This window comes from Strix uralensis, chromosome 10 (assembly GCF_047716275.1).
Source record: "Strix uralensis isolate ZFMK-TIS-50842 chromosome 10, bStrUra1, whole genome shotgun sequence".
Taxonomy (NCBI): domain Eukaryota; kingdom Metazoa; phylum Chordata; class Aves; order Strigiformes; family Strigidae; genus Strix; species Strix uralensis.
The window spans coordinates 6756374-6769360 of NC_133981.1; the positions used below are offsets into that span (position 1 = coordinate 6756374).

The 12987-nt window shown below is 45.1% G+C and overlaps 1 protein-coding gene across 27 annotated transcripts in view; it reads right to left on the reverse strand.

Moving 5' to 3' along the window:
• Positions 1-12987, reverse strand: part of MAGI1 (membrane associated guanylate kinase, WW and PDZ domain containing 1) — a 355964-nt gene that overhangs the window by 49188 nt on the left and 293789 nt on the right. For 22 of the 27 annotated variants that reach the window (XM_074879077.1, XM_074879058.1, XM_074879079.1 and 19 more), the window contains 4 exons: positions 12764-12852; positions 11620-11712; positions 7738-7920; positions 6022-6642 (listed from right to left, as the gene is read on the reverse strand). In XM_074879077.1, coding sequence (XP_074735178.1) covers positions 6022-6642; positions 7738-7920; positions 11620-11712; positions 12764-12852 — 986 coding nt within the window. The remainder of the gene's footprint in view (positions 1-6021; positions 6643-7737; positions 7921-11619; positions 11713-12763; positions 12853-12987) is intronic. The other 5 variants (XM_074879067.1, XM_074879066.1, XM_074879065.1 and 2 more) reach the window with 2 other exon arrangements.

Consider the following 12987-nt stretch of genomic DNA (forward strand, 5'->3'; position numbering starts at 1 on the left):
ATTCAACAAACAGGTTTGATGCGAGATACCTGAGTAGAAGGTACCGGGAGCTTTGGTAGCTGGTGGTGGTTGACAGAAGGTAAGGAAAGGAAAAAAGAGGTGACTTGAAATGGGATTTTCAAAAAATGTAGAGGTCAGCTGAGCACACCAGATGGCAGAGAGGAATTAGATCTGCTCCTGCTCTGGGTGAGGGAAGAAGATGCCACAATGTGGGGGACTGGGGAGTAGAGGAAGAAAACCAACCACAAAGGTGGCATATGTGATGATTGGTACCGGCAGTTCTGTGCTCAGTGAGACGGGGTTCAGGGGGTTCCTACGGATCCAAACATGGGACAAAGACCTCAGTATAATGCTCTGTATTAGGAGCTGAAAACACTGCTGAAAATGGTGAGCTTTTCTTCCCTTTCCAGAAGCTTTGGCACGGGCAAACAGGCTCTGTGGTAACAGTCAGATCATTCCCAGGTTGTGATTTTTGTCCTAAATGCAGTTTGGACTCACTTTTTCTCTAATTTAGCAGCTGCTAAGACAGTTTGAAATTTTCTGGCACCTAGATGCTTAAGTGGCATGACTTTCAACTCGCTCTTCACTGCAAGCCTAAAGGGCAAACAGAAGTGAGTGGCTTGTTCAAAAGAGTTCAAGTCTGCACTGAATAGCTGATTGCAGCTCTAATTACCATGGTTTTACATCATTAGGGATAGCAACTGAAAAGGAGCTCTAATTTCAACACCATGAGATACTGCTTTTTTTTTTTTTTTTTTTTTGCTTGGCTCTTACCACTAAATGATCCATTTCCAACACTTCTGGTAAGGACAGGAAGGGAAAATTTCCTTTCCATGGCGGGAGAGGATCTCAATAAACAAGTACAAGGACAGTATTTTTCCTTATAAAATTCAGACTGATAGGTGTTTGTGGTGGGGCAGAAAGGATGGAGTAGTGAGGAGATGTCCTCTGAAACCTGCAGCGGTAACAGATTTCACTCAGCTCACATATTTAATGCTCAATGCCACTGCTCATTTATGCCTGAGCATTGTATTTTGACACTCCAGATCTCAAAGAGCAATCTGATTTCAATTATACTGTTATAATGTGCTCGCAATTATAAGTTGTTAAGATATATTGTTTGTAAAGTTTTCCCACTGCGTCTAAAGGATCTTGTAACTCTACCCTGGCTGGTGGGAGCCTGAAGCTGCAGCAAGCACTGTAAAGAAAAAGACACGTCTCTCTCTATTACTATGTGATGTTTCAACGGCATGGACGCAAGATAGAGAGGGAAAAAAGATGTCTTTCCATTTCAGGCTACAAAGAGAGCTTTCAAATCCAGGGCAGTTGAATTTAGCATGCATTTTCAGCACAAGCAGGAGTTAACTCCTCTTCCTGGGAAGTGCTGGAGGTTAATTATGCTCACATGCCAAGAGCATCATCAGAACAGCCAGGGAAGGTCCATCTAGCTCAGGAGACTTAATAGGTTTATTGCTTTAGAGCTCTGTAATTTTGTTGCATTGCTGCAAATCTTTGTTGTAGTTGTATGTATCACAAGGACCTTCTTAAAACCACTGAGTCAATGACCGAATGAGCAGGACTGTTGTCACAGTCCACTCCCCACTTCCACCTACCTCATTGCTCCCCACAAACATGTTTCATTCAATTGAACCATGAACAGGGAATTTACTATGGACTTTGCTTTTACATGGAGATAAGACTCAGGCACTCACTGATGGGCAATTAGAGAGGTAGATGTTGCTTTGGTTCTTCTTCCCATACAATATATTTAGTTTTGAAACTCCAGCATATATATCATATATTTTTCAGAAGACAGATTCCCATTCCCCAGTTTAATGTGAATTTGGCACTAGGGAAAGCTATTAGAAACCCCATTGATTTGCACATGACATGTGAGTGACATTTCACCTGCATGCTTTTACTTTGATCTGAAGCAAAGTGGGAACACATCTTCAAGGGGATTACGTAGATCAGGCTCAAGGTTTATGCTATTTCGACCTTCTAGTGAATAAAGATGCTAGTGAGCACTGCAAAAGCTTTGAAGGGAAACTGTCCATTCAAACCTGCATGAAAACTGCTCAGCTTAATTCTTGTAACTGGACACAAACTAATCACAATATTTTTGGATGACCTGAAGACTGACCTAAGAAAAACAAAAAGGAAAAAAAAGGAAAAAAATAATGCTCTTTAATCTGAGGTAATTCACAGAATACATCAATAAGACACACCAATGTTCTCACTGAAACAAATATTAGATCTTAGTGACTCCAAAAAATACAGCACAGTAGTTTTGCAGAATAACTTGTTCTGAAACAGCCCCCCACCTGTCCCAGCATAGACACAACTCCCAGAATAAAAGTCCCTTGGGAAGCAGTGAAATTATTCTGACAAAATGTTGCTTTTATTCTGAATAGAATCTGTGCAGAATGGAGAGGTATTTGAGAATTGCTTATTTCAGTCGATTACCGTGCGTAGACAAGACTTCAATGACAAATGGATTTCAAGTGGCAAATATTATTACCTTCTTTCTTTGCTTTTTTTGGAGAAAAGTACTTTATGTACTTGGTAGGTACAAGGTTAAAAGAACCATTTCAGCTACAAATACTCAAAATAAAGGCCTTTTGTGGCCTTATTAACAATAATTCTTTAAAATAACTGAAATGGGTAATCACATTGTGCAGTGCAGGGACAAAAACATATGCTTAATTCTGCATTTTGTAACCAGCAGCACTGGTTTACTCTCAGGTACACAGCTCTTGAATGTTCCTGCTGGGTTATCAAGCATCTCTTCTGCTGCTGCAGGCACCATGTCATATCCCCTTCAAACGTGCTGAGCTTCACCTTCAGACAGCAAAGCCTTTATGCCTCCTCCAGTTTGACTTACAGGCTCTAATGGGTTGGCACTTCCCTTTTATTTCCAGTTTAAATTACTCATGGCTGAACCAACACCCAGCTGTTCTTCAGCCAACTCTGGTTTAAGCATCTCCTAACTCTCCTACCTAATAGTCAGAGACAATAATTTTGTCCCCTCTGTCCCTTCATTTTGTTAAGCAAAAGCAGCTTTTCCAATCTGCTCTCGTGTACAGCCCAATTAGCAACCTGCACGCTGCCTCCACTCGGAGTTCATCCTTTCTGAACCCTGCAAGTGTTGAAATCCAAGCCATGAGATGCGCTCAGTGACTTTTATCCAGCGCTATGTACAGGCGAAATAGGAAAACAACAGCAATAATATAATTAAGCCCTAGAGAGGGGAGGAAGCAGGGGAAAATAAAAAATTAAATCAGAAGACAGATAAGGCAAGTTTTCTACGGGGCCTCTGGAAAGCAAAATCTCAGTGACCTGACATTGTCGCTCTCTTAATGTATTTATCCCTCTGCCCCAATCTTGAGTCCTACAAACGACTTTCAGATGACACGTGAGCAGCCAACCACACAGAGGGGGCATTTCAGCTTCATCCTTCCTGAAATCATCCTTCTGTTCCTCACTCAAAGGCAACGGCAGGACGCGCCTGCTCCCATAAGCCAGTGCTTCAGCTGAATACACCTTACAGTAAATACTTTACAGGCTGCTCTTAGCCGCTGTGGGTTTGCATTTTAACAATTAAACCTCATTGTTGGGAGTGCACCAGTAGCTTGGAGCAGGCAGAGCTTTTCCTGTATATTACACATTTCTTTCTGATATTTTTCTGCCTGATTAGTAATCACTTCTGACAAATCCTTTCGACAGCTCTGAACACCAGCCTTAGTGTTGCAGGGATGCTTCATGCAAAGCCTGATTGAATGCAAATGTTAGGCTAATGCAAGGATGCCTGACAGCATCTGAGCATTTTCTTGACTGGACACCAGAGGGAGGAGGAGGAAAGGACAACTGACAGTGAAGCTAAAGAACTGGCTCAGGAGCCCTGAAGGAGCTTATCAAACACTGGAGCCAAATACATTTCTGTAATCAGACCAAAATAAATAGTGGCAACCTTGTCTGGGGATGGTACTTCCGATAAAAGACTTGGCAGGGGTAACACGAGGTAAAGGTACGGGAGAAAAGACCCACGCGCAGTTGCACTGAGTGCTGAGGGCATTTTAGCCAGCTCCATCTTACAAACTTTAAACAAATCTGCCTGGTTTTGGTTCTGGGGCTACTACTGTCCCTACTCTGCTTGGCTTCTGTGCCACAACTTGAGTGCCTTTTGGTCCAGCTTTCTTCTGGATGTGAAGAAAAACATGTTTCAATGATTAACTGTGGATCCAGGGCACCAGTTTCTGAGTCCTGTACCACGAGAGCATGAAATTTGGAACTGTAAGTGTTCTATGCTGAGACAGAAATGTCAGGACCTTGAAAGAGGGAGGGAGGCAGTTCAAGGAGATTGATATGGCATCTACCTAGGAAGGTGATAGCAAATGCTCAACATGTGGTTAGTATCTTGATTAAAATAAAAAAAAAAAAAAAAAAAAAGAGAGAGATTCAGCAAGATTACCAGGGAACTATTTACTATCTTATTAAAACTATGCTTTTACTTCCTCATCAAATCTTTTCATTATGCCTTCAAGGCATAAGGAGGATTATTAAATGTCAGCCACAATTCAAATAATTAATGTATGGTGTTACTAGATATATGTGCGCTCTCCAGGAGGATTAATAATAGCTGCTATTTTTCTTCCAACCATATTTTCTCCATAATACATATATTAATCATGAGAATGCAGTGCATTTTTTAAACCTCTCTAGTACTGAAAGTCTTTAAGGAACTCACACTTTGAACATTGGAAAATTCTTAATATATTCTGTTCTCTACTTTTTAATTTACTATCAAAATACAAAACCACAGAGTCAATGTCCTCAGTTCCTTGAAACAGGTCTTTAAAAACAACCAACCAGACTTGTAAATTCAGGAAGCAACTTGTCCCCCGTTAAGATGGACGGACTTTTGTTGCTAACTTACTACAATCAAAACACTTTAAAAAAAAGCATCAGATAAGTACTTTTATATCAAACACTCTTTCCAGGGCTGGCTGGGGGCTGCATTCAGCACCCAGTTGTCCTCTTAACTCTGTCTCTGCCGTGTGCTCGTCCCTGCAAGGCGCTGAGCACCAATGTGTGTGTTGTCCATAAGAACTGCTGCATGGGACAGGGAGTGCAGCAGGGCCAGGGCTTTGCCCCTCTCAGATCCCCACTGCCAATGCCAGAGCAGGGAGAGGGAGAGCTGACCCCTCTGCTGTTGACTTTGCACTCAACAGCTGACCTGGACTTTCCCTGAGAGCTTGACACTAACTCTTTCAGTAATTTTAAACCATAGACTAAAAGTGTGCTGCTATGTGAGGTGGGGTGTGCTACCTCAGATTACTTCACCGTTACTATGTGCAGGGAAAGAGTTCCTGTGGATGGAATGACCCCATGACAGGGTACCTACCATCCCCGCTCCCACGTGGGCTGCAGACACCCTGCCTGTAAGGTGTTGTCTGTACCTGCTGATGGCCTCTCAGCAATGCAACCAAAAACAAGCTCAGCAAATAAACATGGCCAGAAGTAAGCTTCAGTTGCTTACAACTTGGAGAAGTTTAAATTCTCTCCTCCACTCCCAACTGCATCCCAGGTGTAACCTTTCCACAGTGGAGAGTCACTGGATACCTGATTTTGAACACTGCAGATTACGGAACGTATTACCAGCCTTTTCCATCTCCCAAAACAGCTCAAGAAATGTCCAAGTTTTACTTAAAATAATTTCTTCAAACATGAGATCAGGGTTTATTATGTAAGTAAAAGTGTAACCACACCACCCTGTTGTGCATTACTAGAAGACATGTGTAGTCCATGCGTGCACGGGAACTACATGCACGTTCCCCCCAGTGCAGCATCAAACAACAAATAATTTTAACCATCTATGTGACCTCAACTGCCAAATTGGGGCAGTACCCGGATCTCAAGACATAAACCATTTCTACAGAGAAGCTTAGGAGAGGTCTTTCATGACATGCATTTTTTAAAAATTTCAGCAAGAAATATATTAAAGCAGTTTTGAAGACTTACCTCCTCGCTGCACCAGCAACGTGACTTCGCTTCCCTTAGGACATTCAATCAGCATATCCACCACCTGGTTGTGAGTGAGGCTCTGCACATTCTTCTTGTTGACTTCGACTATAAGGTCACCCTCCTTCAGGCCGCGGCACCTTGGGCTGTCCACAATTTGTTTCACTCTTTGGCCGCCCCCACCGGGACTGTCTGCTATAGTAAACCCAAAGCCCATAGGCCCTTTCACTATATGCACAGTTATGAGTTCAGGTTGCGTTGCTATTGAAGATGCCAAAGAGACCGTGTCATTGGGGTAACCATGGGGTCCGTTGGAGGAGACCTCAGCTGGGCTGCTGGGTCTCACTTCCTTTGTGCCATTTACTTTCCCTGTTTTACTACTGTGGCTCGCTGGGGAGTCGTAATTTTCCTGTCCGTTCACAATGATTGGCTCTTTGTCCAAAATTGCCACGGATGTAACCAGGCTCGTGTTGGGATCATCGGGATCGAAGGGCAGGGGGTAGCCTCGGCACAGTTCGAGGTCCACACTGGCACCGATGGGGATGGACTGGAAGATTTTCACAACTTGAGCGTGAGTGTGTCCCAGCACACAGGTATCGTTCACGCTGACTATGACGTCCCCTGCAGAGGACACAGACAGATAGACCAAACACATACATTTGTGCACCCCAGGAAGGTGAGGACTAGAGCCTGTGAGCTGATCCACAGCATCCACAGGTACTACTCACAGGTAAATAGCAGCATGTAAGTATCTTTGCAAGGAAGGAGTATGACACTTGGGCAAACAAGAACTCTCTGTACACAATGGATACACTGCATAAAGCGTTTATGTACATAAACATTTTTGAAAGTGAAAATGGAATTGGCTTATGCAAAAAGTTAATAAATTCAAATGATAGTATACGGCCCATTTAACAGCTATTTTGAAGTCCGAAATATACAGCTGTTCTACACTGTGCTACACTGACATATGATAGAAACAAAACTGGGAGCACGAGAGCTCTAACAGAAGGCTCTCAAATACCAACTGCTCAAATACAGTGCCACATGTCATGTCTCAGACGTACTTCAGTCTGAAATCTAAGTATTGATTAAGTTATGATTCATTTTTTAACGCTGAGGATGCAGCACAGGGATGTTCGATGTTGTGATGCTCCACCTGCAAGTTAGGAGTTGTGACTTCAGGTGAATCCTAACAGGATTTCATCATGCTGGGCCCGATCTCTGGCAAAACAAATTGGCCCTTGGTGCCTCCATACAGGGAAATGAAAACTAGCCCGCTCCTCTGCCCATTCCCTGAGAGTGGCTTAGGAGAGGGGGTGTGCAGCATGGCAGATACACGAAACCCACAGCGATGCAGCCCTACAAAACTATGGCAGCTGTTGCCACAGCGGGGAGCAGTAACCTGCAGCCTGATGTGGGACCCCACAACTGCTGGCTCCTCTCTGCAGGTCAGCATGGGGAGAGCAGGAGATGGCAGAGCCCCAGCTGGATATTTTGACACCTGAGGTGAAATTCCAGCACATGAAGTGCCTTGCTGTAAGATTTTTAACATATCCCTCAATGTTTGTCACCTCCCTGCTTGCTGATGGGAAAGCTGAATGCTCCTCCCCAAAAAGGGGATGAGAACAACAGTCCTTTGTGAATTGCACATAAAAACAACTGTGAAAACATAACCAGAGCGGTGGTGTTGATTTTGATATAAAGCATCGGTACCTGTTTCCATTTTGCCATCCAGCGCTGCGGGGCCGTCAAGCACCAAACTTTTGATTTGGAGAAATTCATCTGGCTCATCCCCTCCAACGACGGTGAAGCCAAAACCCCTGCTGCTTTTCCTTAACTTGGTGTGGATGAACTTCCCTTTCAACTCGGAAGGGTTTCGTGTAAAAAATGGTTTTCCTGTGTAGGAAGTTTGGAAAATCTATAAACAGCCAGGCAAGAACGTTTGATCTGCTTTTTCCTCTGCCCCTCCCCATTCTAACAAGTACATGAACAAACACAGCGGTGTGCTGGGACAGGACTGCACTTCACTCCAGCATCCTCTCACCTCATCGCACTCCACCCATCTCCTTGGATCCAATCATGCAGTAAAAAGAGTGAGCAAAACCCCTAGTACTCTGCACTTTGTTAGCTGTGGTTGTGCACACCAAAGCCCCAAGGCTACAAAGGGGAAAATATGCTGCTTTAAAGAACGGAATATATTAAAGCTGGCAATGCTGGCTTAGATGTGTGCCTTATCTCTGTCCTGAAGTGGTTATTTCCAGGAAGGATGGGACAGGGGCAGCACAAATGCCTCCTACAGAAGGAGTCTGCAGTGAGAATTTCAGCAGAAAGGAATATCGTTATGTTTTTAACCACTTGGCTTTCTCCCACTCCATCCAGCAAAAAGCAACTTCTGAGCTCTGGCAAGACACTGTGTAACCTTTAGCATAACCCGCCCTGCCCCACCATCGCTACCACCCTGTGACCTCCTCCAGTGAAAAAAGGGAGGATGCTGATGTTTTATTTCACACACTGTTTGAAGTCTTTTCTCTTTCCTTTCTGCTCCTTGCCTGTTGTGGATGAAACACTGCTGTTGTGAAGTGTGGATCAAAGAGTGGCCTGGGACTGGAGCGGCTGTGCTGGAGGGCTGTCAATGCTCTCCGGGAGCACACTTATCAGGGAACAAGGTGCTCTGAAGACAGAAGTGCATCCTTGCAAAGCATGTTGCACAGGCTCGTGAAAGGGATCATGGTTACTCTACTCCACAGTGCCAACACTAAACACCTTTGCACTTCTAATTGTTTTTAATGCTTAGAGGGGAAAAGACTGTCCCACTAAGCCCTCTGGTGACAGCTCCAGGATCAGCAGCGTGTATCCCAGCCAGGAGAGCTGGCGTACTTTCAAAAACGTCGGCAGCATTGCTGTGGGCCTCTGTTCAGAAAGGAGACCTTGAGGGAGAGTGAGGGGATTTGAGACTTGTAAGCCTTTGACTGGGGGGAAAAAAAAGTGTATTTGAAGATTATTCATGAGGGGGCAGCGTGAGGACTTGCAGTCTTCTGCCTTTGAAGGGTAGCACAGAACACAGTAATCCTGCACATTGTGGGCAGATGCTCTGCTTGGACCCCAAGCTGCAAAAAAGCCCTGACTAACAAAGTGCAACCCAACATCTCAGGTAACAAACACGGCTGAGAGGCAGTGTGCAGTGGGGCTTGGTCCTGTGCTGATTTCTGGTTCAAAAGACAAGCAGAACATGCACAGCTTGCTGGCATCTGCCTACGAATACAGGGTGAAGTTGCCCTGCAGTAACAGGATAGCAGCACCACAGGCTATGTCCCACCTACAGCATTTGGGAGGGGATCACACTTTAAAGGAGTGTATCTACAAAACCCCAGCTGGGAGAGCGGTGCCAGGAGGGGTCCTTGTGCCCACATTCCCGCCAGCAGTGCCATCAGTGGTAGAGATGGAAACCCCTGGGCATAGGGCTGGAAAATAGATGGAAATAGCTGCTGCAAATGGGGAGCAAGAGAATAGAGAGCAGCACTGAGAAAAGAAGAGGAAGAATGAAAGAGAGAAGGAGTTATCAGCGGGTACCAGGACATGTCACTCAGAGTGGTGCTGAGACAGGCTAATGCTCTCCTGTAACGCTGCTGCACAATTTTGGTGGCTGGCAGTCGGGAGTGGGTGGAGAGCTGAGTGAGGCTTCTAACATCATCCCCTGTGTGATGGGTCCTTTGCACTGCTGTGCACGGATGCTTGGGCAGCTCTTGCTTCAGCCTGACAGTGTAAAAGGCAGAGGTGCTATCCACAGATGTCTCCCCAAGGAAAACCAGCATTTCTGGGGCACACTCCAGATGCCTGGTGGTCAGGGTACCAACCCCACACCTCCCACATTTCTCCTTGCTGCAAGCCTGGGTTACTCTGATGTGCTCTAATAACCCTTGGGAATGCGCTGGGGGCTTTGGATACTGCTAAATTTCACACGTCTGTTTTGGAAGGGCTGATCTGCTGCCGCCTGCAGCAGAGAACACTCCCTGGTTCTTCACGGCAGTAAAGGCTGCCTGGGACAGCAGCACCCTTGCCCGGCTCGTGTTTGGAGGCCACGGCTGATCTGCAGAGCACAGGAATATCTCCCAGCTCCCAGGGCCAGCCTCGCCCCGGCTGCTCCCAGCTGTCAGGGTGACATGCTCCAGCCAGATTCCCCCTCTCTCACCTTCCCCAGCCTCTGGTTCCTGGCGTTGTCCACTCACTTGCTGTGCAGTTTAGATGTAGCCAAAGGTGAAGTCCACTTACAACCACTTGTAACCAGAGAGCACTTGTACTGCAACAGGTACAAGTGGAACTCTCTGCCCTTACTGGCAACCTGTTCTGGCAGTGTTTCAGCTCACGCTGCAAATTCAGGAACGATTCATGTCCTGTCTGGTTAGTTATTTAAGACAAGCAACTGGTCTGTGAGCAGTTGGCTATACACAGACCATTGACACTGATAAATAAGGCTGTAATAGCTCAAAGTACTTGTAGTTGTTGTACTAAAGTAGGTCCGCAGTATTTGAACCTATTATCATTCCTTCCTCATGCAGAGCTTCCCAGAGGAGCTTCTACTCAGATTTTTCAGAAACATGATATAATTTGCCCCTAACACATGGCCAAGGTGCTTGTGCCTCTTTGCCCTCTGTTACCACAAAAAGTCAGATTCAGCATGGAGGCCTGGCAGCCCTGCAAAGCTCTCCAAATGGCAGAGGATCTCCCTCTTCTGGTGTCCTCCTCATCTCCTACACCGCTCTCCACCCCCCCCAATTTTCATTTGGATTCAAAGCACACAAAGAGGAGAATCCATAAAGGTGCAGGCCAGACTCATCCATGGCAATACAGAACCTAGCTGCTCAGATGTCACAAATGCACCCAAGACACCCAAGGTCTCCAAAACCAAGGTCCTGCCAAACAGGGCCAACAACCTATGCACATCACAGCTCCCAAACATGCTGACCAATTTCCACGGCTCCTAAACTACTAACTTGAAACTCTATCTGCCCATGAATGCAGACATGGGGTGACATTGGCTTTGGCTCTCAAAGTAAAACATGACCATATTAATGCATGTCTGTGACTTAACCACAGTCCAACATGGTGAGATTTTGTGCTGCTTTTTCAGAGGGAATGTTGACCTGTGAGAACAGAAAGAAATCTCTACACTAGATCTTATTATAAGAGCCACATTCTCAACTCAGTAGAGTTTAGAAGGTGTAAAAGTCTAATCTTTGCATATCCACACAGCTCTGTAGAAAAGAGTCTCCGTTCTACTGCACTTGCATCCACCACTTGCTAACTCCCACGATGTTGTAACTCACGTTTTCACCACACCTTTTTAAACACTTTGAATGCTGCACAGAGAATAGCCACAATCCTCTCTGGATGCAGGCATCTCATTTGCCTCTTGCATGTGGCAACAACTGTGATCGTGAAACAACTGGTCTCAAAATCTATGGGAGATAAGCAGGCACATGCCCTGGTATGTGACACTAGTCATGGAGATACTCCCTTTGCTGGTGGATGAGGGAATTTCACTCCCAGGAAAAAAACCTTGTTGCACTTTTACAACTGGTTTAACAAGGTTGTTACCTTGCACTGGTGCTTCCCGAACTGCCTCTTGGTTGTTTGAAACATGGTTTGGAGCAGCGGGTGGTGGGAGAGATGGACACTCCTCTGTCCATTCTAGAGAGGGCAGAGAGGGAAATGTTACTCGTTTCACAACAGCACTATGACTCCTGCATGTACACACACTGGGAGTATGGGGTTCAAGCAGAGGAGACGTGAGAAGCATGGCAAGAGAGGAAAGAGAGTCACGGAGAGGGAATAAAATGGATAAAATGAATGGAATGTCCAAAAACTAGTTCTGGAGGACTGTTTATGTTCAGGTCAACTGATCCATCTGCTGTGACACCCCACCCTCACACTTAAACTTGGGACTTGATTTGCATCTAAGTGGTCTTGACATTTATATGAAATCTATTCCCCATGGCACTCATGGCATCTAAGTAGAAGAGCTGATGTTGCAGGAAATGGGGCTGCAGGAGGACTGTTGAATCCTCAATTATTTTTCCCCTTGGATAATAACTATTGTGAAATAACTTGGTGTGAAAGCTACAAAGGTACCAAAGCAAACCCAAATGCCACAGACCCCTCACTGCAGTTGGGCTGCATTTAAAGAAAAAAAAGAAAAAAAAAAAAAAAGTAAAAAAGGGAGGGAAAAAAAAGATAAAATAAAAAAAAAAATTTAAATTACTTCAGATGTTAAGAGCGTGACAACATCCAAAGGTTTTGGGTTAAGAAGCCTCTCATGCAGAGGAGTTTCTCTAGTGCGCATGTAAATGCCCAGTCCTCACCCCCTTCGATAGTCTGACTCCCAGTGCAGACTGGAACAACACGAGCTACAGTGAGTAATTTGATGGAGCAGATTAAAGAGGAAAAGGTGTGTTTTAATTGTTTCTGGAAAGCCTAGAAACTTTCCAGAAATAAAGGACATTAAAAGAAAAATCTCTCCCCATTAACAGAGGTGAAAGCTACTACGGTTAAGTAGTTATATTTTCTCCTTTGCTGCATCTTATGTGAGGGGCAGATGCAACCTTTCCTACACACGTCATTTTGCCTTTAAACACTAAGGCCACAGAAGGAAGGACAAACACATTGGCATGGTGCTGCCAAGGCCAGGGAGGGCACATTCCTTCATGAAAATCCCAACCACCACACCCTCGGTGGTGCCAACCTTCTGGTGGCTGTTGCTGCTGCTCAAGCTGTTTCTTCCTCTTTGCTTCAAGAACTGGGTTTTCATACTGTGTCTTCCGGTTGATGTGGCTGGAGATGAAAGAGAGCGGTAAATTAGGAAACCCTTTATGTGACAAGCAGGAATGACAGCCAGGCATGAAACTCCTCTGAGGAAAGGAGTAAAATACCAAACAAACCCAACAGTAGTGTATGTGGAGCAAGGCT